Source organism: Dama dama, chromosome 22 (assembly GCF_033118175.1).
Source record: "Dama dama isolate Ldn47 chromosome 22, ASM3311817v1, whole genome shotgun sequence".
Classification (NCBI taxonomy): domain Eukaryota; kingdom Metazoa; phylum Chordata; class Mammalia; order Artiodactyla; family Cervidae; genus Dama; species Dama dama.
This window is the reverse complement of record NC_083702.1, coordinates 11204453-11231037: the sequence shown is the minus strand read 5'-3', so window position 1 is coordinate 11231037 and position 26585 is coordinate 11204453. Positions and strand designations below refer to the sequence as shown.

Here is a 26585-nt window from a genome sequence, read left to right as displayed (position 1 = left end):
CCCTGATGGCCCGAGGGTTTCAAGCCTCAGGCTGGGGTTTCCTAGCGGTAATAGATTACCAGCCTTACTGTGCTCAGTCGTGTCAGTCGTGTCCCACACAATTCAATTCTGTTCAATTCAGTCACTCAGTCGCGTCCGACTCTTTGCGACCCCATGGACTGCAGCACACCAGGCCTGCCTGTCCATCACCAACTCCCGGAGTTTACTCAAACTCATGTCCATTGAGTCGGTGATACCATCCAACCATCTCATCCTCTGTCATCCTCTTCTCCTCCCATCTTCAATCTTTCCCAGCATCAGGGTCTTCTCCAATGTGTCAGTTCTTCGCATCAGGTAGCCAAAGTACTGGAGTTTCAGCTTCAGCATCAGTCCTTCCGATGAATATTCAGGACTGATTCCCTTTAGGATGGACTGGTTGGATCTCCTTGCAGTCCCACACACCGTGGAGCCACAACTACTGAGTCTGTGCTCTAGAGCCCAGGAGTTGCAACTACTGAGCCCATGTGCCCGAGCTCATGTGCCCGAGAGCCCATGTTCTGCAACAAGAGAAGCCACTGCACTGGGAGGCCATTGTACCGCAACTAGAGGGTAGCCCCTGCTCGCCGCAACTAGAGAAAGCCCATGCAGCAAGAAAGGCCCAGCACAGCGAAACATAAATAAATAAAATTATTTTTAAAAAATCTACAAATTTTGATCACCAACTTTCTTCTCTCTCTCTGTTTTGTTTTGTTTTTTTCAGCTGCGACTTGCAGCTTGTGGGATCTTAGTTCCCTGACCAGGGACTGAACCTGGGTCCCTGGCAGTGAAAGTGCAGAGTCCTAACCTCTGGACTGCCAGGGAATTCCCCAATGTTCTTCATGGTTAAAAATATGTTATAAATAAGCTATGAGGATATATTGTACAGTAGGGGAAACAGAGCCACTATTATATAGTAACTATCAATGCAGTATAACTTTGAAAAATTGTGGGCCATGATGCTGTACACCTGTAACCTATACAATATTGCACACCAACTATATCTCAATTAAAAAAAAATTCTACCTTGTAAAAAACTATGTTCAAAGAGTAGTGTTTTCTGTGAAGATATTAGTGATACACATATTTATTTCATCGACACTCATACATGACCAGTTATTTGTAGCCTGCTCCAAGAAGAACAGTCTAAGAGCTATTCCTGAGGAAAGAGCTGGGATTTTCTTGGTAAAACCAAACATAAATAAAAGAGGTCGGTGGGTAGATTCAGCACTAGGCTAGAGTGTTCAGGGAGGCCTGCCTGGAGGAGGGTGCAGGCAGGAGGATATGTATGGGTCCAGAGGGTCCAGAGGGTCCAGAGGGTCAGAGTGCTCAGGGTGAGTTCTGGGCATGTGGGTACCTGTAGACCTGTCTGCCCAACACAGCACCTACCACCCACGAGTGCCCCACGCAGCACTGAGATGGTGGGTCCTAACAGAGATGCCTGCGGTTAACTGTAAAATGCACATCAGATTCCAAAGAACTGCCATGAAGAAAAATGCATGTAGACTATGTCACGGATATTTTTAATACTGATAACACATATTGAAATAAAAATCTGGTAGATATACTGGGTTTAAGAACACATTAAATTTACCTTCTCAGAACTGACGCACACTCCTAAGAAGATTAATCCAGCCACACTGGAGAGACAGAAGAGGAGATAAACCAGAAGAAAGAGAATCAGTTAGGAAGCTTCTCAACTAGAGAAATGAAAGGACCTCAGTTGGGGTGGAGACTGGGGGTGTCAAAAAGAAGGGGGAATACAAGAGACTTCATGGAGGCAGAACCCACACGACTGTGGTTACAGCTAGCCAGGACAAAAGCAGAGAGTTGAGGGTGAACCTGGTGGTCTGGAACTATGATTGTTCCATTAAAGGAAATATGAAGTCAGTAAGGTCTGTGACTTGCAAAGAAAAAATCCAGAGCTAGTTTCCCACTTTCCTTTTAACATGGTAAGTTTCAACATCCAATTGGCATTTGGGGGAAATGACCCTGGGGCTCAGGAGAAAAGCCAAGCTGAAGATGGATCCATCCTTGGTTGGTTGAATCCATGAATGTGGATAACTGCAGATATGGGCTGACCACTCTATGCCATTTTATAAAAGGGACTCCAGTGACTTTTGTTATCCATGGGGGTCCTGGAGTCAACCCCCTGAAGATATGACTGTATTGAGAAAGGCATGACCTTTGAGACTGTCTGAATGAGTTCCAGGAGGGAGAAAGCTAAAAGGCAGAGGAAGGAATGAAGGAAAGGTAAGTAAATCAACATCAGGCATTTTAAGAAGTTCTAATTTTTTTTATGGCTTTATGTCATCATTAAATAATCAATCATTTAATTGCTGTGTATTAGGAAGGATTCCCCCCACATACTCAAGTCTAATCTGGATGAGAAGAAAAGATACCCCTAACTAAAGACACCCCCAGTTAAAGATTTAAGTAGCACTTCAAAATAAATAATAGAATGATGACCCAAGGAAGTGGTTGACTAGTGAGTCATACACACTTTAGTTTCTCCAATCAGAGTACCTGGACAAATACCCCTAAGCGGGGGTGTTTCAGGAAAGCTTTAGGAAGGAGGTGAGTTTTGAGTGGGTCATGATCCGAGAAGTTGAGCTGTCTTTGTAAGCAATTGAAAGGGCAGGATCAAAAGGGAGGAGCAAGAAGATCCGGGGGTGAGTGAACCAGTTTGACAGGAGGGAAGGAGTCACTGGTTGGATGAGGTGGGGGTGGGGATCGCAGGTGAGGCTGGGAAAGCTTTAGGTGGGAGCCAAACTGTGACTTCAGTTAAGACTCAATGGACTTTCATGCTCAAGGGAGAGTCATAGAATTTTGAGCAGGTGAATGACAAGATCGAATTTACATTTTAGAACATTAAGCTGGCTGTACTCTAAAGGTGAAAGCTATAGGGTTCAGGGACCATTAGTTTAAGCCCTTCCTCACAGATGAAATACACATGCGAGATTAAGCCTTTTCTAAGAGAGCCAAATTTCCTGATTACTAATATAACTCACTTTCCACGATCTCTAAAATGTTAAAATTAGCCTGACTTACAGTCCTCTGTGGGAATAGTACTCTATGGAAGGTAGCTCTCTACTGAGAAAGGAGGGGTGTGCCAAGACTTCGTGAGGGACCTGGACTCAGGTGTGGAGACAACTAAAGTGATGGGATAATGGTTCTGCCTCACTGCGGCTCCAGCTGGGCTCCTGGACTGAATCGAGGAGCAACCACGTCAGGGCGGGCAGGCAAAGGGGTAGGAAGGGCAACTGGAGTAGAAGTGAGAACCAGTGTAATCCGACTGGATGATCAGTTAGAAGATTTGAGTTCTAGTCCTGGTTAGCAGGAAGAAACTTGGAAGAACCACACTTTTGTCACAAGCCTTCCAAGGTTCAAGTAATTGTTTTTAGCTGATCATACAGAATTTGCAATGTATTTCTCAAAGAAATGGTGTTAGAAAATGCTGGTTAGTTCCCCAGATTATCCTCCAGGAGCCTAGAGTAATCCCGTAACAGCTGAGATTACTACAGATTTTGCAAAGAGAAATTCAAATATTTTTTGCCACATTAATTAACAAGTGAAATAGGCGAGTCAAACTAAGTATTGTTGTGTGTGTTTTTAATGGAAGATATCTAATTAGAAGATGGTATGGAAATGGAGGTGGTAGGAAATCTGTAGGAGAATTTCTTGTGGCATTTCCAAGGTCATCTCAGATCAACAGTGCTCACAAACAGAAAAGAGGCAGAGAGGGCAAAAGAGAGACAGAGAAAGTATGAGAGCTGTATGTCTTTTGGGAACAGGATAGGAAACAACTGGTGTTTGTAGGGTGAGAAATGGGCCAGCCTTAAAAAGGCAGGGGAAGGCAGCGCTGAGATTCCTGGGAAGAAGGAAGGAGGTGGGTGTCCCGGGAGGCACCAGGGTCAGTGACCAGGTCTCGGGAGGTTAAGGTGAAGCCAGCCCAGAAAACAGATTTGAGGTAGTTAAATCCCAGGGGAAAGGTGGAACCAACAGTCAAGGATTGTGGGTATCAACTCCAACAGAGGCAGAGGAAGGTGTGGGTACAAATGTGAGGCTCCAGATGGAGCCGGAACTTGAGGAACCCCAAGGAGACACAGAAAACCTCTGGGCTGGAGGAGGAGAAGGACCTGCTCTGGTGGGGGGCGGGGGGTGGGGTGGGGTGGAGGGGAGAGTTACAGTGGATCAGAGCCAAAGGGGAGAGAGAGAGAAAGAAAGAGGTCTGAAGCTATGTGCCTGTTCAATGGGACACGGAGAGGTGACCCTCAGATGAAGAAGGCAGCCTGGGGGCAAGGGTGCTGAGGATGGGGCAGGACCAGCACCACCGAGGGGTGACCCCCTCAGCCACAGCCACCACCAGCCCTGCCCCCGACCCCCACACCCCAAGGCAGTGTGGCTGGATTCCAGGACCCAGCAGTGTGTGGGGAGGGCAGCGCTCATTCAAACAGGCCAGAGTAACCCAAACTTGTCACATTTCTGTTTCCTGGTATGTGACTTTTTAGGCGCTGTGACTACCAGGCTGGGGCCCAGATCACCGAGGGACAGGTAAGATGGAAAAGGGTAAAGGGCAGGATGAGGAGCCAGAGGAGAAGCGGGGAAGCAGAGAGGCAGGATGTAATGGATTAGAAACAAATGTGAAGGGAAGCAGGAATCCTTACACAAAAGAGAAGGAAAGGTACGGAAAGTCAGGCTGATCCGTGCGGAAATGCAGACAGACAGGGGTTAGAGAGTCCCCAGAAGAGAGCGCGAATTCAGGTCACGTGGGTAACCCCACGGTGCGTGTCACCCTTCCCACACCTCACCTGGTCACAGGGCATCTGCCTTGTAGCTGCGCGTTACACACTCAAGTGCAGCCTCTGCTCCTGGGGGCGTTCAGATAGGCACTCATTTTTTTCAAAGATGGACACGTGGTAGCATCTGCGGGTGAATTTTAAATCATTCAATAGTTGAGGTAATAAGCGAGCACAACTGCCTAAGTTTGGGTCAGGGGGCGAGCGGCGGGGCAGTGTATTTTCTTCCAGGAAACATCTAGTTAAATATACATGTTCTTTAAGATTTTTTTGAATGCTGCCTTATATATATAAAAAAAGAACAGGTTACTAAATTGATGGGAATAAAACGAGGAAGAGAATAAACCGGAGGCGCACTCCATAACATAACAGCTGAGTGCGGCCACTGCGCCGGCCCGTCGGGCGGGCGTCGGTGCTCAGAGGTCCCCACGCGGGTCCTCGAGCGGCTGCGCCCGGGACCGGACGGGACCGGAGCGCGGGCGCCCCCCGGGCCAGGGGGAACCAACCCGCACGCCCTCGCAGCACCCCGCGCACCGCGGACGGTGGGTGGGGGGGTGTCTCCCAAGGCCCGGGATGGGTAGGAGGCCGCGGGCTCTGGCCGGGTGTGGGGTCCGCCGCCCAGGACCCACGTGGGTGCAGCCCGGCGAGGCGCAGACAGCCGGCCTCGGAGGGGCGCGACCCCCGGCCACGTGGGGGCGGGGCCCGGCGGGCCTGGGGGGCGGTGCTCGACCGCAGCCCCTCCCCCCGGCCCTCGGGCGCCCCTCCCCCGCCCGAGCGCGGCCCGCGGGCGGCGGGCGGGGGCGGGGGCGGGGTTGTTGTTGTGCCGAGGCCCCGCCCCCGCCCGCCCCCGGCCCATCTGTTCCCCGCGAGCCGCGGCGACATTGTGCGGGCTGGGCGGCCGGGCCGCGGCGCGATGGGCCCGGGGCAGCCGCCGCGGTAGCTCGGCCGGAGCGGCTCCGGGAGCGGGCGGGCGGCGGGCGCGGAGGCGGCGGCGCGGCCGGAGATGCGCCCCGAGGAGGGCGGCGCGGCCGGGCTGGGCGAGCTGCGCTCGTGGTGGGAAGTGCCGGCCATCGCGCACTTCTGCTCGCTCTTCCGCACGGCGTTCCGCCTGCCGGACTTCGAGATCGAGGTGCGCGGGCCGGGCCGGGCCGGGGTAGGGGGTCGGGACCCGGGTAGGGGGTCGGGGCGGCGGCGCGCTGGGACCTCCGAGCGGCTGACTTTGAGGGGCTGAGTGGGGGGCTGAGCGCGAGGAGCGCTCCCGGCCGGCCCGGGCGGGCGGGCGGGGATCGGGGTCCGGGCTGAGGGGACCCGGGCGGTGGGGAAAGTTGGGCCGTTACTCCGGGCGGCGTCCCGGCGGGCGCAGCGCGGGGCCGGGCGGTCGGGGTAGCGGGCGGCGGGCTTTGTGGGGCCCGGCGGGCTGGCGGGCGGGCGCCCACGGCCGGCGCCCCGACCCCTCCCCCGGCCGCCTGGGGCCGAGCGCGCGGCCGGTCGGTGCCGCGGCCCCGGACAAAGGTGCGAGACCGGCGCGGCCGGGCCGGCGAGCGGGGGCCGTGGGTCCGCCACCCGAGGGAGGCGCGCCCGGCGGCAGCCCGGAGGGTGCCGGCCGGCGGGCGGGCCGGCGGGCGGCGGCGGCGACAATGCGGCGGCCTCGGGTGCGGGGGCCCGGCGCCGCACGCCGTTTTCAAAGTTGGGACGTGACTCGGACGAGCACGGCTTTTTCTAAAAATGTGAGTGGGACGGCGGTTCCCGCGGACTGAGGGGGAGAAACGGCAGATTAGGGAATGCTGAGCGTCAGGACTCGCTCCACAACTGTCCCGAAGACCCCGTGTTTCCTTTTAGTTGGTCAAAATCCTCAGCACTTTAATTCTGCTGCTCAAAATGGTGGCTGTGGTGGGAGGTGTTGTGGTGACAATGCCGACGCGGTGCCGCTAAACTTGCCCCTGCCCCATTTTCTCCCTGAAATGTGATAAAACTGAGGCGGTGCTGAATTACAGGTTAGAGTTCACGAACCGCGTCTAAAAACACTGTGCAGAAAACTTCATCTTTCAAAAATCCAAATATTCCGATTTGGTTGATTGGGGGAAAAAAAAAAGAGGTAACAAATTTTGCCCTAAATTGTTACAGAAATCTAGAGTAATTTATAAATAACGCTTTATGTTCTAAGAAATAAATCTGTGGTTTCTAAGTATTAGCTGCTTTAATTCCTAAAGGAAATGTAACCTGATCTGAGAGGTCCAATTTGTATGTATAACAGAAGTGAAAAATCGTTGCTACAGGTGAATAATCAGGGCCACTTGAGATGAGTGTTTTCTCTTCGGATCCCAGTATTTCTTGGAAGTGACACTTTTTTGGTGGTTGTAGTTACAGTGTACGCTATTTGAAGTATATACGGATGAATATTTGGAATTCAACTTGTATATATTATGGTAATCATCCGTATCTCTCTATAATTTGGAGATGTTCAGTCGATGGCTAACTATTAGTGACTTGTGTAATTATTCTGTAATCTTTTTCACATGAATGTGTTTTGATGAATTTGATGAATGCAGATTAAAGTTTTCACTAATTATCAGAAATTAAAATTTTCAAAGTAATTTTTTAGTTTTCTAGCAAGTTTGATTCTGAGAGTGCAGAATTTACTGAGAATATGATCAGTTTTGATACTCTAAGAAGTAAATAAATTTATTTTGGTTAGGTGATTTTTTTTTTTAAATCTAATTTACTGTTCTGAAAGGTTGAAAAAGGATCACTTCATTACAGTTTATGATGCACTGGAAGAATCTTCTTAAAACAGACGAACAAAAAACAGTACTAATACTGAGGTGTACCTGTTAGGATGGCTGGAAAGACCCTATAATCTTAATTTACTGTAACTTTAAAAGATAGAAATGATGAATAAAACCAAGTGGTAGAAGTTGGATATCAGCTTTTTTAGGAAATTAGTTTTCAGCTGTGGGAAAGTACTCATCTTACCCTTGACAACCAAACTGAACCCATGGATTTACAGAAAATTTAGGAAGCAGAATCTTCAAGGACTTGGCTTGTATTTATCTAAAACAAGGCAATCTCTTAGATAGCTGACAGGCTGGGAGCATTCATGCTGCAATTCTGTAAGGGGTCAAGACCTCCCATTTAACTGGTCCCCTAAGAGTGGATATTTTTATTTTTGCATGTAAGAAAACCTTTTTCCTCTGTTAATTAGCCTTGAATGTACAAGATTTCTTTAGAAGAATCAGTATACTGGATTCTTGTTTTTTGGGTTGTGTTTAGGGACATCTGTGTTGCTGCCCCCACAGATAGGGGTTCTGCAGTCATCAGATCAAAAATCTGCAAATGTGTAGACATGTTTTAAGTTCAAAATTTGTGGTTTTAAAAAGCAGTGCATAATCACAATATAAAACTTGAAAATTATAGCAAGATATAGGTAAGAGAATTAAATCACCCATAATCCCACCACTCAGGGATAAAAACTGTTAACTTAGAAATTCCTAAACACACTCACAGTGTGTTTGTGGCCCATTTTAATTCTCCAGATGAGGAGACTGAGCTGTGTGTAGCTGGACAACTGTAGAATAACGATACTGAATTCAGTGGCTGGTATTATGAAACATCTGTTACTAGCTGCTTAACTGGATGGATTATCAAAGAAGCTCATGGCACACCTCCTTTGCCTCAGGATTATCAAATGCGGAACCACTTCATTTATATTATCAAATTTTCTATGATTGTTTAACATTCTAGTGGGTTAGGCTGGTTATGTTTTGTCCTGATTAGAGAATGAAGAATGGTGAATTGACCTTCCTGAAGATTTAGTACTGATTTTCTTTTTTCCCCTAACAAGTGCTCTTTACAGTGAATAGCATCATACTTAACTAGATCTCGGTTAAGGGAGGATAGACCATCTTCAGTAATCTTGTCTGGAGTTAATTGTGATGGGTAGAGGGTTGCAGGGAAAAATTCCATTATAAACATTTTGGGTATATTTTCTCCAGAGAGGAAACCATGGGGCCTCTGTGTGATTATTTGAAAGTGGTCATGTAGAATTATCTGGTTCATACAGTGGCAACATGATCAAAATAATCTGATTTTTATTATTAAAAGTCCCGTGTACTTTTCCCCCCGAGCTTCCTGCTTTGAGAACGAATCCTTTGGGTTGAATCCTTAGGCATGAATTGTTAAACATTATTATGTTTATTCATAGATATTATTCATAATTATGAAAGTAGGTGATAAAAACTTGCTGAGAGTAACTTATTAGTATATCAGTCTTAGTTCTCTGGGCCTGGGGCCCAAGGATGGGTTATAGGAGATTTTGTGTTGGTGTACATGTATGTACTTTGCTGTCACTTTCATCAAATTTTGAAAGCGATCCCAACCATAAAAAGGTTAAAAGGTCTTGAACTAGATGAAAGATTTAAGTTGGCCTTGAATAGGGGAACCAGAAGCTAGTTTCATGACATGAGATGCCCTGGATCAGGAGTTAGAAAACTTGAATTCTTAGGCTTGTTTTGCTACTACTGCCTCTGTGACCTTCGGCAGGTCAAATAGCCTAATGGTGAAGGACACTTGTATAGCACTTTGTACATTTTCCAAATGTTTTCTCATTTTATCTATCGTCATCATTAATCATCACTGGGAAGTAGCAGTTTTGCAGATGAGGAAATTGGAAGTTTAGACAGGCTAAATTTCTTGCACAGACTCACCTGGATCTCAGGTTCTTTAATACCAAATTCTTTGCTGGTGCTGCTACATCACACAGCTTCTATTTTAGTTTTCATTATTTATAAAATGAATGGCTGGACCTAGAAGTAATGGCCAAGATTTCACAGTGCAGGTTTAGAGTTCTTTGGTTCTTAATAATGTGGGGGTACAACAGATCCTTTTAAAGGATCTTAAAATACACATCTTAAAGGATCCAAATACAGAGGGACAAGTTCATGATTTCGTTTGGTTCTTTCAGCAAATACTTATTGAACATCCACTATGTGCTAGATGCAGTCTATTAAGTGCTGGAGATAGGGATGTGAACATAACATAAACACTCCTTTTTTAGTGGAAGGAGACAGATAATAATAAATTGACACAGAGAGGGCCAAGTTGAGGGGGTGGGTTGTTACAATTTAAAATAGGGTGATTAGGTGTGGGAGGGATTTCTCTGGTGGCTCAGACAGTAAAGAGTCTGCTTGCAGTGTAGGAGACTTGAGTTTGATCCCCTGAAGTGGTCAGGAAGATCCCCTGGAGAAGGGAATGGCTACCTACTCCAGTCTTCTTGCCTGGGAAATCCCATGGACAGAGGAGTCTGGCAGGCTACAGTGCATGGGATTGCAAAGGTGTGGGTGGCCTCATTGAGAAGATGGCATTTGAGCAGGACTAAAGGAAATAAGGGACTTAAAATTATTCAAAAACTAGTAGTTTGTGGGACTTCCCTCGAGGTCCAGTGGTTAAGACTCTGCAGTTCACTGCAGGCTGTCAGGGTTAGATTCCTGGTCGGGGAACCCACATGCTGCATGGTGCAAAAATTAGTAGTTACAATAATCTATTGAATGGAAAATAGCAGAGGCTCAGTGTCTCCTTAAGACTCAGGATATGCTCCTTCTCTGAGGAGGAAAGCCCAAGAACAGGATGTGAATAACAGAGAGTAGATCTTGAAACCTGAAAGGGGGACTGCTCCCTCAGAGTGTAACGCCCCCAAGGTGAACCGTGGATCCCATTCTGCTTGTACCAGTGTCTTAAAGGGGAAGTCGTTGTCTTCATCTTCATTTGCCTATTCGAGAAGCTTCAAAAGGGTAGTTAGAGATTCTCCAGCTGTGGAAAGGGCAGTAACCTCTCATTGCTGAAGGACAACTCATGTTAGCATGTGGCTTGCTTTACCACGGAAGTTCAGTTCAGTCTTGCTTAATTTTCTGGAACACAGTGAGGAAGCCCAAAATACGACTTGGCAACATGGCAGCATTTGGTACAACGGACCGTCTGCCCTTTGATCAGGAGAGACTGAGGGCTGAATTCCAGTTTTTTTTTTTTTTTTTTTAAGGGGCTGGCTTCTTGTGGTGTGTTGGGTTGGGGGTAAGAATGAGGAGCTCTGGCATTCCTGGGAAACTGCCAGTGCACACGTGGTTTAGATAAAAAGTGGGTGTGGACAGAGTCCAGGGGGACAGAAGGCACAGTTTCTAACTAGATGGCCTTAGATATAGTTGATGGGATTGAAGGTACTTGTTGAAGGAATCATGCAGAGAGCCAGAAACCTGGACTGTGGACCTACCTCTGTCATTACCTGGTGCTGCGATTTTAGATCATTTGGTTTCAGATGCCCTATGTATAAAAAGACCATTGTGGACTAGGTGATTTCTAGGATGTTCCTCTGGCCAAAGTGCTGCGATTCCCTTGAGATGTTTCTCAGCATGCACGGCACAGGTAACTGATCCAGAAAGTTTTCCTGAGCTCATTGGTTAGGGCCAGGTGGCTCAGACAGTAAAGAATCTGCCTGCAATGCCGGAGGACCCGGATTGGATTCCTGGGTTGGGAAGATCCCTTGGAGAAGGGAATGACAACCCATTCCAGTATTCTTGCCTGGAAAATCCTTTGGGCAGAGGAGCCTGGCAGGTTGCAGTCCATAGGGTTGCAAAAAAAAGTCGACTGTGTGACACTTTCACTTTCTTTTTCTATACGCTGTGTTGGGGTCCCTATCTTAGAAATTAATTCCGTACGAAACTAAACCAGCAAATCCACAAATGGGACCCCGCCCCATAGGGAGTCCTGTTCTGGACGTAATGTTTTTTTTATGTGTAGGGTTGATGGGATTTATTTATGCTGCGTTTGCCATCATCAGCCCAGGAAACAGTTCAGTTCAGTCGCTCAGTCGTGTTTGACTCTCTGCAACCCCATGGACTGCAGCACGCATGGCCTCCCTGTCCATCACCAACTCCTGGAGTTTACTCGAACTCATGTCCATCGAGTCAGTGATGCCATCCAACCATCTCATCCTCTGTTGTCCCCTTCTCCTTCTGCCTTCAATCATTCTCAGCATCAGAGTCTTTTTCAAATGAGTCAGTTCTTCGAATCAGGTGGCCAAAGTATTGGAGCTTCAGCTTCAGCATCGGTCCTTCCAATGAATATTCAGGACTGATTTCCTTTAGGATTGATTGGTTGCATCTCCTTGCAGTCCCAGGGACTGTCGAGGGTCTTCTCCAACACCGCAGTTCAAAAGCATCATTCTTCTGCACTCAGCTTTCTTTATAGTCCAGCTCTCACATCCATACATGACTACTGGAAAAACCAAAGCTTTGACTAGACGGACCTTTGTTGGCAAAGTAATGTCTCTGCTTTTTAATTTGCTGTCTAGGTTGGTCACAACTTTTCTTCCAAGGAGCAAGCGTCTTTTAATTTCATGGCTGCAGTCACCATCTGCAGTGATTTTGGAGCCCCCAAATAGTCTGTCACTGTTTCAATTGTTTCTCCATCTAATTGCCATGAAGTGATGAGACCAGATGCCATGATCTTAGTTTTCTGAAGGTTGAGTTTTAAGCCAACTTTTTCACTGTCCTCTTTCACTTTCATCAAGAGGCTCTTTAGCTCTTCTTCACTATCTGTCATAAGGGTGGTGTCATCTGTATATCTGAGGTTATTGATATTTCTCCCGGCAATCTTGATTCCAGCTTGTGCTTCTTCCAGCCCAGCATTTCTCATGATGTACTCTGCATATAAGTTAAATAAGCAGGGTGACATATACAGCCTGATGTACTCCTTTTCCAATTTGGAACCAGTCTGTTGTTCCATGTCCAGTTCTAACTGTTGCTTCCTGACCTGCATACAGATTTGCCTCTGGACGGGTGGTCTGGTATTCCCATCTCTTTAAGAATTTTCCAGTTTGCTGTGGACCACACAGTTAAAGGTTTTGGCATAGTCAATAAAGCAGAAGTAGATGTTTTTCTGGAACTCTCTTGCTTTCTCAATGATCCAGTGGATGTTGGCAATTTGATCTCTGGTTCCTCTGCCTTTTCTAAATCCAGCTTGAACATCTGAAGTTCGTGGTTCATGTACTGCTGAAGCCTGGCATGGAATATTTTGAGCATTACTTTGCTAGCTTTTGAGGTGAGTGCAATTGTGCGGTAGTTTGAGCAATCTTTGGCATTGCCTTTCTTTGGGATTGGAAAGAAAACTGACCTTTTCCATTCCTGTGGCCACTGCTGAGTTTTCCAAATTTGCTGGCATATTGAGTGCAGCACTTTCACAGCATCATCTTTTAGGATTTGAAAGAGCTCAACTGGAATTCTATCATCTCCACTAGCTTTGTTCATAGTGATGCTTCTTAAGGCCCACTTGACCTTGCATTCCAGGATGTCTGGGTCATGAAGATCTTTTTTGTATAGTTTTTCTGTGTATTCTTGCCACCTCTTCTTTTTTTTTTTTTTTTTTGCCACCTCTTCTTAATATCTTCTACTTCTGTTAGGTCCATACCATTTCTGTCCTTTATTGTGCCCATCTTTGCATGAAATGTTCCCTTAGCATCTCTAGTTTTCTTGAAGAGATCTCTAGTCTTTCCCATTCTATTCTGTTTCTATCTGGGAAACAGATCTTTTGTTAATTCTTTCCTTAGGGCTTACCTGGTAGCTCAGTTGGTAAAGAATCCACCTGCAATGTAGGAGACCTCGGTTCAGTCCCTGGGTTGGGATGATCCCCTGGAGAAGGGAACGGCTACCCACCCACTCCAGTATTCTGGCCTGGAGAATTCCATGGACAGGGGAGCCTGGCAGGTTTCAGTTCGTGGGGTTGCAAAGAGTCTGACACGACTGAGTGACACATACACACACACATGTCGCAGAGTCGGACACGATTGAGTGACACACACACACCCCCTTACACACCTATCCCACCCAGAATCATTTAGGGGAAGAGGACAGGTTGGGGGGCTGTGGAGAGGGAGCCACAATGACGTGCATACCTGAAGGGGGCCCTCAGCCCTCTCGCAGGACTGAAGCAGGGGGTGGTGAGCGTGCGTGTGTGCACGCGCCGGCGTGTGCATGCGGACAGTGCGTGTGCATGCCCGTGTGCTGGGACGGGGCTCCTCAGGCAGGACGAGGTGTGCAATTTAGGCAGAATCCGCGCCTTCCTGTGCGGCCTCGGCTCTGGCGGCACCGCAGGCCCAGTGGGTTCACGCTGGGCATCATTTTAGTTGGCAGGAAAGGTTGCGTGGGGGCGGTCCAAGCCATCACACACTGCAGGGCTCTGGGTGTGGAGTCAGGCCCCTGGGTGTGGAGTCAGGCCCTTCCGGCCGGCCCTCAGTGATGTGGATCATCCACACGCCCAGTGCACGCGGTTTCTGTAGAAACGTTCGGAAGGCGGTGTTGTGTGTGGCCTGTAGGGTGGGCACTGGACGCATGGCCCTGTCCTGGGCGTCTCACGGTCACAGTCACTTCAGCTTTGGCCCCGGCCCAGCCTCTTGAGTTTGAGCAAACTCCGGGAGATGGTGAAGGACAGAGGAGTCTGGCGTGCTGCATACAGCCCATAGGGTCTCAAAGAGTCGGACATGACTTAGAGACCGAATGTCAACAGCAGCATCTTGGGCTTTCTTAGGGTGGCCTGTGGCCCCGGGACTGAACGTCCCCACAGACTCTGCACCCTTCTGTGCTCCCCCGTGACCTGCAAGTAAGTGCAGACAGGCACTGATGGGGCCACGGTTATTCTAAACTGTTTATTATCTTTTTAATGTTGAACCTTCAAATCACCTCCCATTAATAATTGCTAAGAATGGAGTAAGTTCTTACAGCTGAGACTGCTGTGAGCAGTCTGGTGGAGGGGAGAGTGTTTTTCTGTAGGCCAGTTGCTTTTGATGAACACTGCTCCCTGAGTGGTCATTGTTTCAACAACAATGCACTGAGGACAGTTGATTTGCTTGACAGAAAATGTGTTAAATTAGCAAATCTACTTTAGCAAATCTTTTCTCCCCCATCCCCATTGTGTCTCTTATTTCCCTGAAAGGTTGTGTTTGCAGAGTCTTCTGGGTGTGAGAGACAGTTTTTATAATCAGTTCTTTGTCTAGGGGACACTTAGATAGGGGAAAGGTGACTAAGAGAAACCTCACTTGTGTCATGAATAAGGGATTTAATTTTTTCTCACTCTTAGGCTGATATTGATTTGGGTTACTGTCCCACACATTGTTTCTGAAAGACCTTTTCTCCCCTATTTTCCACTGTGCTGCTGAAGCAGGCACCCCAGCTTTTCTTACTGGATGTTGGGGATTGGGAGGGGAATGTTCTAACAGTATTGAGAATACCTGTGTCCATATAGCTGGATTTTCATCACTTTTGATGGAGCCCCTCTCTTCATTATCTATAACTGTACTTTAGATTTCTGTAACATGCAACTCTAAAGTAGTAGTGAAATTACAAAGAAAAGTGGAATCTGAAATCCCAGGCAGTCTCCTTTCTCTGTTGTCACTTTTATTAATACTAACTGCCCCAGAATGATTGCAGAGCTAAGGGACTGGATGTGGTTCTTCTGCTGCCCTGGGGAATTGGAGTAGTTGTGGGGGAGGAAAGGGTGGCTGGCTGGGGAGCAGCTATGGCTGCAGGAGTTCAAAGGCCTCAGGGGTCATGAGTGAAGTGCTTTCTGGAGAAGGCAGAGCTGGGAGGGGGTCAGCGAAAGATCAGAGTTCTCTTCTGTGGAGGGCTACTGAAAAATGGAGGCAGGATGCTGCAGCAGGCCTGGAATGCCAGACCCACTTGTGTGGATCTTTTTTATTCAGGCACTGAAGTTTTAGACAAGAATGATCTTAAAGTTTTAGACAAAGAATGTCCTGAGTACTACATGTTTTGGTATCTAGGCTTATCTCTAGGAGTGAAGTGGGTGTAAAATGCTGCAGGTAGCAGTGACAGGAAGAGACCTTGTCGCTGGCTTTGAGTGGAACTAGATAATAGTCAGTGTTGGGTGCATCAGGAAGGTAGTATGGGGTAAGGATGTTTTGAGCTGCAAGTGATGGGACGCTGCACTAAAAAGCAGTGTGGTCTGTCCTAGAACATGGGGTCTGGAGGATCGTGGCAGCTATGCTGCTCAGTGACGATGGCCTTAGGTGCTCAGGCGGCTGCCTGAGGATGGTTGCGCAGCTCTAGGGTCTGCATTGCTGAGTGTTTCAGGGAAGTACAGGAAAATTACAATTACAGTTGAAAACACCCATTGGGTTGGTGATTGGAAGAGGTTGGAGATAGCATCACCGACTCAATGGACATGAATTTGAGCAAACTCTCAGAGATTGTGGAGAACAGAGGAAGGAGCCTGGCATGCTGCAGCCCATGGGGTTGCAGAGTTGGACGCGACTTAGCAGCGACTGAACAACAGCCAAAGCAAGAGATGACATTAGAGAAGGCTATTGGAGAGAGGAAGAGGGAGCAGCTAAAACTGCATTCTCCTGGAATGAGAGAGGAAGAGAGCTCTCTAGGAGGCGTAAGAGAATGGTGGGAAAGAATGAATGTTTAAAAAAATTTTTCATGAATAATACGCAATATGAGAAGAATCCTCAATTCCTCCCATGTTAACATTTTAGTGCCTTACTGAAGAGGTGCATTGTGGGACAATCCTTCCCCGGCTTTTTAAAAGAGTTTCCAAATTTTCTTCCCTGTTTTGTGCTGACAGTCCTCTTCACTCTTTTTCCCCTTCTGATTGTTGGGAGGTGGGGTAGTAGTGATCCCACCCCTAGGATTGCCAGTTGCTCCTTGTTTTAGCTTCCTGTTTAGGAAAATGAAAATCTGGGCACAGAAATGTACCCTTTTTATCATTAGAATTTTAGATTTACTCTTGCTTATCTATTGTTTGTTTGGAATTCTCCAGTTCTTAGATTCTTTGTTAGTATTTAATGATCTGTAAGACTATTACTGATAGTGTAACTGATGTTGAAGCTGAAATTGGACTGATGCTGAAGCTGAAACTCCAATACTTTGGCCACCTGATGCGAAGAGCTGACTCATTTGAAAAGATCCTGATGCTGGGAAAGATTGAAGGCAGGAGGAGAAGGGGAAGACAGAGGATGAGATGGTTGGATGGCATCACTGACTCAATGGACATGAGTTTGAGTAAACTCCTGGAGTTGGTGATGGACAGAGAGGCCTGGTGTGCTGCAGTCCATGGGGTCGCAAAGAGTCGGACACGACTGAGCAACTGAACTGAAGACTACTACTTAAATGGGACTCTGATCCTTCTGTAATGAGAGTTTATGTACAAACAGGATAGCTATCAGTGTGATGTGAAAGTCGCTCAGTCGTGCCTTACTCTTTGCGACCCCATGGACCATACAGTCCATGGAATTCTCCAGGCCAGAATACTGGAGTGCATAGCTTATCCCTTCTCCAGCAGATCTTCCTGACCCGGGAATCGAACCAGGTTCTCCTGCATCGCAGGCATATCCTTTACCAGCTGAGCCCAGCAGTGTGATATGTTCTTTCTAATCACAGTTCCCCATGCCTGGGGAAGTAACATCTCCACAGAAAGGAGTATTTCCTTCACTTATTTGTCTTATCTCCTTCCTGGCTGTACAAAAATTTTTGAAAGTTAATCTGACTGTTCTACCTGCCCTTTGCTCCCTCTCTCTCCTACCGCGTGAAGTAAGTCTATATCCTGGCTAGTAACCTGACACATCTTGCCTGAAAAGATGCACTGGGTCAATTCCCATTCTTGGGATTGTAGCTTAGGAAATACAAGGGTTACCAGGCTAGCGTGGAAAAGCAGTTAGGTCACAACGAGAAGCTGCGATGCAAACCAAACTCTTGCATTTGGAGGAGCAGAAATTAGGGGGATTAATAGGAAGACTTCAGCACCCCCACCAGTGCTGTCCATCGTGCAGGAACCCCCAAGCATCTGAAGGAGTCTGCACTCCTTGCCCCCCAAAGAGGGATATGTGCGTGTATTAAGTATTTTATAAACACAGGCTCATACTTTTACATACTCTTGTGATTCCTGTTTTACTCAGTTAACAATAATATACCATGTAGAATGCCCTTTCATAGCATACATTGTGACTTTAATAGCTTCGGAGCATTTATGGTCTGACTTTATTTAACCAATCCTCAATGGAGCATTGAGGTTTTATTTTTAGTTGTTTACGATCATAACAGCCATGGACAGAAAGTTTTTTTTTTCTACCCAAGATAGGATTAGTGTTTTTGTTCATTAGACTTCTCTTATTACTGTCTATGTTTGAAGTCTTGTCTTGAACTTTCTTCATAGTCAGTTTTTATCTTCCATTTCATTACAAAAGCTAACATGAATTTGGTGCCCACTGTGGGTGTTCCAGGCACTGCTTAGTGTTTCTCATGCGTCAGCTTATCTATCCTTTTTTTTTTAATTGAAATGCAGTTGACATATAACATTATGTTAGTTTCAGGTGAAGAGCATAATGGTTCCATATTTGTGTATATTAAGGGCTGATCGCTGCAAGTTAGATTCAACACCACATATAGTTACAATTTTTTTTTCTTGAGATGAGAACTTTTTTTATTTTTTGAGAACTTTTTAAGATCTATTCTCTTAGCAATTTTCACATATACATCAATACAACACAGTATTATTGACTATGGTCACCATGTTGTACATCACATCCCCAGGACTGACTTATGAATGGAGATTTGTACCTGGTGACCCATTTACCCATCACATCACCTCTGCCTTTAGGAACCACCTGTCTGTTCCCTGAGAGTAAGTTGCAAACATGATACCCCTCACTTCTAAACATTTCAGTGTTTTTGTGCCTTAAAAAGGAATTCTCTGTAGCTCAGATGATAAACAGTCTGCCTGCAATGCAGGAGCTGTTGCTGTTGCTGTTAAGTCGCTTCAGTCGTGTCCGACTCTGTGCGGCCCCTTAGACCCAGGTTCAATTTCTGGGTGGGGAAGATCCCCTGGAGAAGGGGATGGCAATCCACTCCAGTATTCTTGCCTGGAGAATTCCATGGACAGAGGAGCCTAGGGGGCTACAGCCCCTGGGGTTGCAAAGAGTCGGACACAATTGAGTTACTAACACTGTACACTAAGTTCAGTTCAGTCACTCAGTCGTGTCTGACTATTTGCGACCTGATGAATCGCAGCACGCCAGGCCTCCCTGGCCATCACCAACTCCTGGAGATTACTCAGACTCGTGTCCATTGAGTCAGTGATGCCATCCAACCATCTCATCCTCTGTCGTCCCCTCCTCCTTCCCCCAATCCCTCCCAGCATCAGGGTCTTTTCCAGCGAGTCAACTCTTTGCATGAGGTGGCCAAAGTATTGGAGTTTCAGCTTCAGCATCAGTCCTTCCAATGAACTACTATGCCTTAAAAACACAGACATTTTCTTACATGGCCATAATATAGTTATCAGAATCAGGAAATTAATACTGAATAAGATCTGTAGATATTAATGTGTAATTTATAGATTTTTATGATTTTGAATTCAGTATTATTTTAGAAATTATTTTGGTGGCTTGGGTTTTTAATGTAGGATCATGTGTTGCATTTAGCTATTGGATCTCTTTCAGCTCTGTTAGCCTAGAGTAGTTTTTCAGTCTTTGTCTTTCATAACCTTGACCTTCTGAAATTGAGACTGTTCTTCAATATGGGTTTGTTGTATGCACTCCCTTGATGAGATTGAGGTCCTGTGTTTTGGCAGTGCTAAAGGAGTGGTGTGTCCTCAGGGCAGCAGATGAGAGTCACGTGATGTCACTTAGTCTGATGGCGATGGTTATTATTAACTTTCATTGCTTGGTTTGAGGTGGTGTCTGCCAGCTCTCTCTGCTGTGAATACACTGTTTTCCCCTTATAATCGGAGACATACCTGGTTGGGAGATGCTATGTAAATGTCCTGTTTACCATCAAAATTTCACCCATTTTAATCCTTGCATGCTGCTTTGCCTGAGTCAATCATTACATAATAGTTGCAAAATTGTTATTTTCAAATTGTATCATTCTTTTCACACTTAAAAGTTGGCATTCATAATTTTTTAAGAAATTATTTATTTTAGCTTCCCTGGGTCTTTGTTGCTTTTGCTGTTCGTTGCAGTGCATGGTCTTGTCATTGCAGTGGCTTCTCTTACTGCCAGCACAGGCTCTAGGCACATGGACTTCAGTAGTTGCAACATGCAGGAGTAGCGACTTGTGAGCTCTAGAGTACAGGCTTAGGAATTGTGGTGCACCGGCTTAGGCTCCGAGGCATTTAGGATCTTCGCAGACCAAGGATGGAACCTGTGTCCCCTGCATTTGCAGGCGGATTCCTCTCCACTGTGCTACCAGGGGAAGACTGGCGTTTATAGTTTTCATTCGTAGATTTAAAAGTGTTTGATTCAAAACTGTTTCTAGTATTTGATTTTATAAATTTTTTTTTCTTGGAAATTTCGTCTTAAGTGGATAAACATTGATATACTAATTTTCACAAAGTAAGATAATTTGTAAATAAAAAAATTGTAAAGCTTCAGATCTTTTTTCGTTATACTTAAAAATGTTTCAAACTTACAGTGAAGTTCAAAGACAAATATAGGTGAGCCTTGCATACCTTTAGTTTAGATTCACCACTTGTTAACATTCTATTTTATGTTTTCTTTTTTGATGAACCATTAGAAAGTAACCTGGCAACGTGATACTTTTCTCCTGAAATACTTTGCCATGCGCTTCCTAAGAATAGCGACCCTCTCCCACATGACTGCATCAGCATATTCACATTTAAGAAATTAACAATAATTCTGTAATATATCAATATCCAAACGTTGTCACTTGTCCCCACAGTGACTTTTATAGGTGTTGTCCTTCATCTCTATCCTGGATCACACATTTGTTTGGTTGTTGGGATAGTTTTTAAGCAGACTGAAGCCAAGTCATTTATCCCAGTAATAGGGAAAAGTTGATAAAATGATTTAAATTTCAAGCTGTAAATATGTGAAGAAGAATAATAATAAGGAAAAAAGATTTCATTGGAATAATACTGGCTCCAGTCCAGGCAGTGCTCAGGGTGTGGACAGACTATCTCTGAGCCTCAGCTTCTTTGTTGGAGAGTTTTTTGCTCATTCCATAGGGTTATGCTGAGAGTCAAGTGTTCATTAACATTGTGTTTTAAAGTCAATTTTATTAACTATAATTTAAATACAATAAACTTGCATCTTTTTTAAGTATGTAGTTCGAGTTTTGACCAATGCATGCACCCTTTTGAATATCTTTACTTCAATCAAGATACAGAACATTTTTGAGGGAGTTTCCTTGTGGTCCAGTGGTTAGGACTCTGCTTCCACTGCTGAGGGCACAAGTTTGATCCTTGTTCAGGGAACTAAGATCCCACAAGTCACACACCGTGGTCAAAAATCACCCGCAAAAATATAGAACATTTTTGTCACTACCGAATTTTCCTTGGGTCCCTTGGCAGTCGACTTCCACTCTTGTCTGAGACAGTCACTGATCTGCTTTCTGTGACTGTAGATTAGTTTGCCATCTCTAGAATTTCACATAAATAGTCTTACAGTCCATGTTCCTTTGTATCTGGCTTTGGTCAGCATGATTTTGAGATGGATCTATATTGTTGTGTGTCTCAGTTGTTCTGAATATAAGTGCTGTGTATATTCACTTACTGGAGAAGGAAATGGCAACCCACTCCAATATTCTTGCCTGGAGAACTCAATAGACAGAGGAGTCCATGGGGTCACAAAGAGTTAGACATGACTGAGTGACTTTCACTTCACATATTCACTTACAAGACTTGGTGTAGATAATTGTTATCAATTCTTCTGAGTAAATAGCTAGCCATGGAATTGTTGGGTCATCTTTATAAGAAACTGCCAAATTGTTTTCCAAACAAATTTCTTTCTCAGTTATTTCAATTAATGTATAATTTATGCATATTAGCAGCCCCCGTGTTTAGTGTACATTCTGTGACTTTTTACAGTTGTCGAACACTATCACAATCAAGGTGTAGAATAGGTTCATTCCCTAAAAACTTGCATCATGCCCCTTGGTAACTAAGCATTTCCTCTAGCCCTTGGCAGTCACTTATCTGTGTCACATAAATGGAACTATACAGTATGCAGCCATTTGGGCTTGATGTCTTTCCTTGGCAGAGTGCATTTGAGGTTAATTCCTGTTGTGGCGTGTGTCAGCATTTGGTTCTGTTTATTGCCAAATATTCCTTTGTTGGGACACACGAGTTTGTTTATCCATTCATCAGAAGACCATTTGAGCTATTTCTAGTTTGGGCGATCATGAATAAAGTTGCTTAAGTGCTCATGTACAGATGTCATTGTGAATACCTAGCAGCAGGATTGTAGAGTGCCGGAAAGTGTGCGGTTCCCTTTGGAAAACAGTGTGGTGGTTTCTGGCATTCCCTCCAGTAGTGTGTGAGCCTCAGTTCCTCTGTATCTAGTGTGTGTTCCTGTCAGTGTTGTTTTGAAAACTGTCCTAATAGGTACATACTGCTATCTTGTGTTTTGAATTTACATTTGCCTCATGACTAATTGTACCGAGTATTATTTGCCATCTACACACTTTGGAGAATTATCTTTTAAAATCTTTGCCCATTTAAAAAAAAGTCTCTTGCCCATTTAAAAAATTGGGTTGTTTTCTTAATATTGAGTTTCGAGAGTTTGTCATGTATTTACAATAGAAATTCTTTATAAATGCATACTGAGAAAATATTTTCTTCTGTTCTAGGGCTTATCTTTAATTCTCTTAACAGTGTCTTTTTTTTTTTTTTTTTTTTGGATCATGCTTTTGGTATTGTATTTAAAAAATCATAGCCTAACCTAAGATCACCAAGAATTTCTTTTGTGTTTTCTTCTAGAGGTTTTATAGTTGCTTTTTACATGTTTTGTTGATAGTGTATGAGAAGTATTTTTATAGCTCTTCGTTTAATCTCTAAGAAGTAAGTGATATTTTTCTATTTGCATAGAACTGTCTGGGACAGTCCAGAGGGCTAACCCTTAGAAGCGAAGTTCAGCTTAATTCTGGGCCATACAGTAATCATTTTATGTTGAAAAAGACATATCTTCATTCTGGGTTCGTGAAAGGGGGTTTTCCTCAAAAGTTGGCTGCAGCAGACTTTTCTGGTGTTCCAGTGGTTAAGAATCCACCTTACAATGCAAGGGACACCAGTTCAATCCCTGGTCTGAGAAGATCCCACGTGGCGCGGAGCAAATAGGCTCCTGTGCCATAACTACTGAGCCAGTGCTCTGCAGCCTGGGAGCCACGACTACTGAGCCAGTGTGCTGTAGCTACCCAAGCCCAGGTGCCCTAGAGCCCGTACTCTGCAGCAGGAGATGCCAGTGCAGAGAGAAGCCGGCGCACCGCAATTAGAGAATAGCCCCCACTCTCCACAACTAGAGAAAGCCTGCATGCAGCAAGGGAGACCCAGCACGGCCAAAAAATAAATCTTAAAGAAAGTTGGCTGCAGTGGTTGGCTGCTGCAGAAGCACCAGCATTGTGTGTGTTAGCTCTTTCTTTGGAGGATGGAATTTGATGATGAAAATAAAGAGTAGATTATTGAGATAGTTGGTACACGATAATTTAAGAAGGAAAAACAATCAATTTGTTTATTTGGCATTTGATTCCTCAAGTACTTAATGATTAATGGGATAAAAAGCTGTGAATGCAGGCTCACATGCAGATTAGTACAAGTAAAACTGGAGAAATCTGAATAAGATCAGTGGATGTAGTTTCCTGGTGGCAATATCATAGTTGTGCAAGATGTTAGTGTTGGAGGAAACTGAGCAAAGTGCACGGGTTTCTCTGTAGTATTTCTTACACCTGCATGCAATTGTCATATTATTAACTGGAGATGTATCAGTACGTGTTTTGTTACCAAAATGTTGTTGATTGGAGATATGTGTGTAGGCTTGATACAATTGACATCATTGTGTAACGTTGTTAGAGCTTCATATTGATCACAGGTTCATTATACAATTCGAGATTGTTATTATCATTCACATTTTGCTCCACTAGGTTTTTCTCCAACCTTGTGTGTATTATAAGTGTAAAATTTTCAAAAAATGACATGTCACAAAATTTTGAGTGAAGAATTTTTTGGTGAATTTTATACAGATGCTTTCTCTGATTGTCTGAGCAACATATATACTACTGATTTCCCAGAAGAGGATCGTTCTTCAGAATATAGTTCTGCTTCAGATGATGTGAATATTATTGTTGTTCAACTGCTCATTGGAAGTGATGGACAGGGAGGCCTGGCATGCTGCAGTCCATGGGGTTGTAAAGAGTTGGACACGCCTGAGCAACTGAATGGAACTGTTCACCTGCTAAGTCCTGTCCAACTCTTTGTAATCCCATGGACTGTAGCCCACCAGGCTCCTTTGTCCATGGGGTTTCCCAAGCAAGAATATGGAGTGGGTTGCCATTTCTTCCTCCAGGGGAAGATACTTTACCGCTGAGCCTCCTGGGGAAGCCCATACACACTTTGTATAAACATAAATAAGCACTTATTTTATAATGCATAAAATGCATGCTCATGCTCAGCGGTGTCTGACTCTCTGTGACCCTATGGACTGCAGCATGCCAGGCTTCCCTGTCCGTCACCAACTCCGGGAGCTTGCTCAAATTCATTTCCATCGAGGTGGTGATGCCATCCAACCATCTCATCCTCTTATCCCCTTCTCCTCCCGCCTTCAGTCTTTCCCAGCATTAGGGTCTTTACCAGTGAGTCAGTTCTTTGCATCAGGTGGCCAAAGTATAGGAGCTTCAGCGTCAGTCCTTCCAGTGAATATTCAGGACTGATTTCCTTTAGGATGGACTGGTTGGATCTCCTTGCAGTCCAAGGGACTCTCAAGAGTCCTCTCCAACACTACAGTTCAAAAGCATCAATTCTTTGGTGCTTGGCTTTCTTTATGGTCCAACTCTCATATCCATACATGGCTACTGGAAAAACCATAACACTCAGTAAATGGACCTTTGTTGGCAAGGTGATGTCTCTGCTTTTAATACACCAGCTAGGGTGGTCATAGCTCTTCCAGGGGCAAGCGTCTTTTAATTTCATGGCTGCAGTCACCATCTGCAGTGATTTCGGGGCTCAAGAAAATAAAGTCTGTCACTGTTTCCATTTTTTTGTCCCATCTATTTGCCATGAGGTGATGGGACCAGATGCCATGATCTTCATTTTTTGAATGTTGAGTTTTAAGCCAACTTTTTCACTCTCCTCTTTCACTTTCATCAAGAGGCTTTTTAGTTCCTCTTTGCTTTCTGCCATAAGGATGGTGTCATCTGCATATCTGAGGTTATTGATATTTCTCCCGGCAGTCTTGATTCCAGCTTGTACTTCATTCATCCAGCCCGGGATTCCCATGATGTTCTCTGCATAGAAGTAAAATAAACAGGGCAACAATATACAGCCTTGACGTTCTCCTTTCTCAATTTGGAACCAGTCCATTGTTCCATGTCCGGTTCTAACTGCTGCTTCTTGACCTGCATACAGATTTCTCAGGAGGCAGGTCAGGTGGTCTGGTATTCCCATCTCTTTTTAAGACTTTTCCACAGTTTTTGTGATCCACAGAGTCAAAGGCTTTTTATCGTACATACATCATGATATTTCATTCTTAAATATTTCAGCATACATTGCCTAAGAACAATATAAAAATAAGAATGTTCTCCTTTACAGCCACAATACTATTAATACTTCTAAGGAAAATTAAAAACAGTTTCATAATATTATTTAAGCATATTTATAGCATTATCTAATCTAATATTCAGTTCCTCCCCCTGCCCCCATCAGAAAAATATCTTTCATTGTTGGTTTGGTTTTGGTCAAGGTTTCTTGCATTGCACCTGGATATTATTTAATTTCTTTTCATCTAGAGTAGCCCTCTTGACTTTTTGCTCTTTACAACCCTTTGATGAGTGTCAGTTGTCTTATAGAATATTACATGTTTTGAATTTTTCTGTTAACTCAAGATTAGATTCAAGTTAAACAGTTTTAGTAAGATTGTTTCATATGTGTTGTTGGGCACTTACTGTTTCATGTCAGAAGCTGCTGATTTCAAGTTGTTACTGTTGTTCAGTTGCTCAGTTGTGTTGGACTCTTTGCAACCTCATTGTCTGCAGCGTGCAGGCTTCTCCTTCACTATCTCCTGGAGTTTGCTCAATCTCATGTCCATTGAATTGGTGATGCCATCCAGTCATCTCATTCTCTGTCACCCTCTTCTCCTCCTGCCCTCAGTCTTCACTAGATTCAGGTGAGTTGGCTCTCTGCATCAGGTGGCCAAAGTGTTGGGGCTTCAACTTCAGCATCATTCCTTCCACTGAATATTCAGGGTTGACTTCTTTTAGGATTAATTGGTTTGATCTTTTTCCAGTCCAAGAGGCTTTCAAGTCTTCTCCAGCACCACAGTTCGAAAGCATCAGTTCTTCAGCATTCAGTGTTTTTTATGGTCCGGGTCTCAGGTCCGTACATGACTATTGGAAAACTGTAGCTTTGACTATACGGGCTTTGGTTGGCAAAGTGATGTTTCTGCTTGTAATACGCTGTCTAGATTTGTCAGCTTTCCTTCCTAGCTTTCCTTCCAAGGAGCAAGCGTCTTTTAATTTCAGTGGCTGCAGTCACCATCCACAGTGATTTTGGAGCCCGAGAAAATAAAATCTGTCACTGTTGCCCCTTTTTCCCCTTCTGTTTGCCACAGAGTGCTGAGGCCAGATGCAATGATCTTCGAGTTTTGAACGTTTGAGTTTTAAGCCAGCTCTTCACTCTCCTCTTTCATTCTCATCAAGAGACTTTTTAGTTCCTCTTCACTTTCTGCCATCAAGGTGGTGTCATCTGCATATCTGAGGTTGTTGATATTTC

General features: G+C 44.9%; 1 protein-coding gene across 1 annotated transcript in view; it reads left to right on the top strand.

Moving 5' to 3' along the window:
* The first annotated feature begins 5813 nt into the window (after window positions 1-5813).
* The window catches only part of LOC133043610 (chromatin remodeling regulator CECR2), a 115115-nt gene continuing 94343 nt past the window's right edge, over window positions 5814-26585 (top strand). The window contains exon 1 of the mRNA XM_061124617.1: window positions 5814-5943. Coding sequence (XP_060980600.1) covers window positions 5818-5943 — 126 coding nt within the window. The 5' untranslated portion in view covers window positions 5814-5817. The remainder of the gene's footprint in view (window positions 5944-26585) is intronic.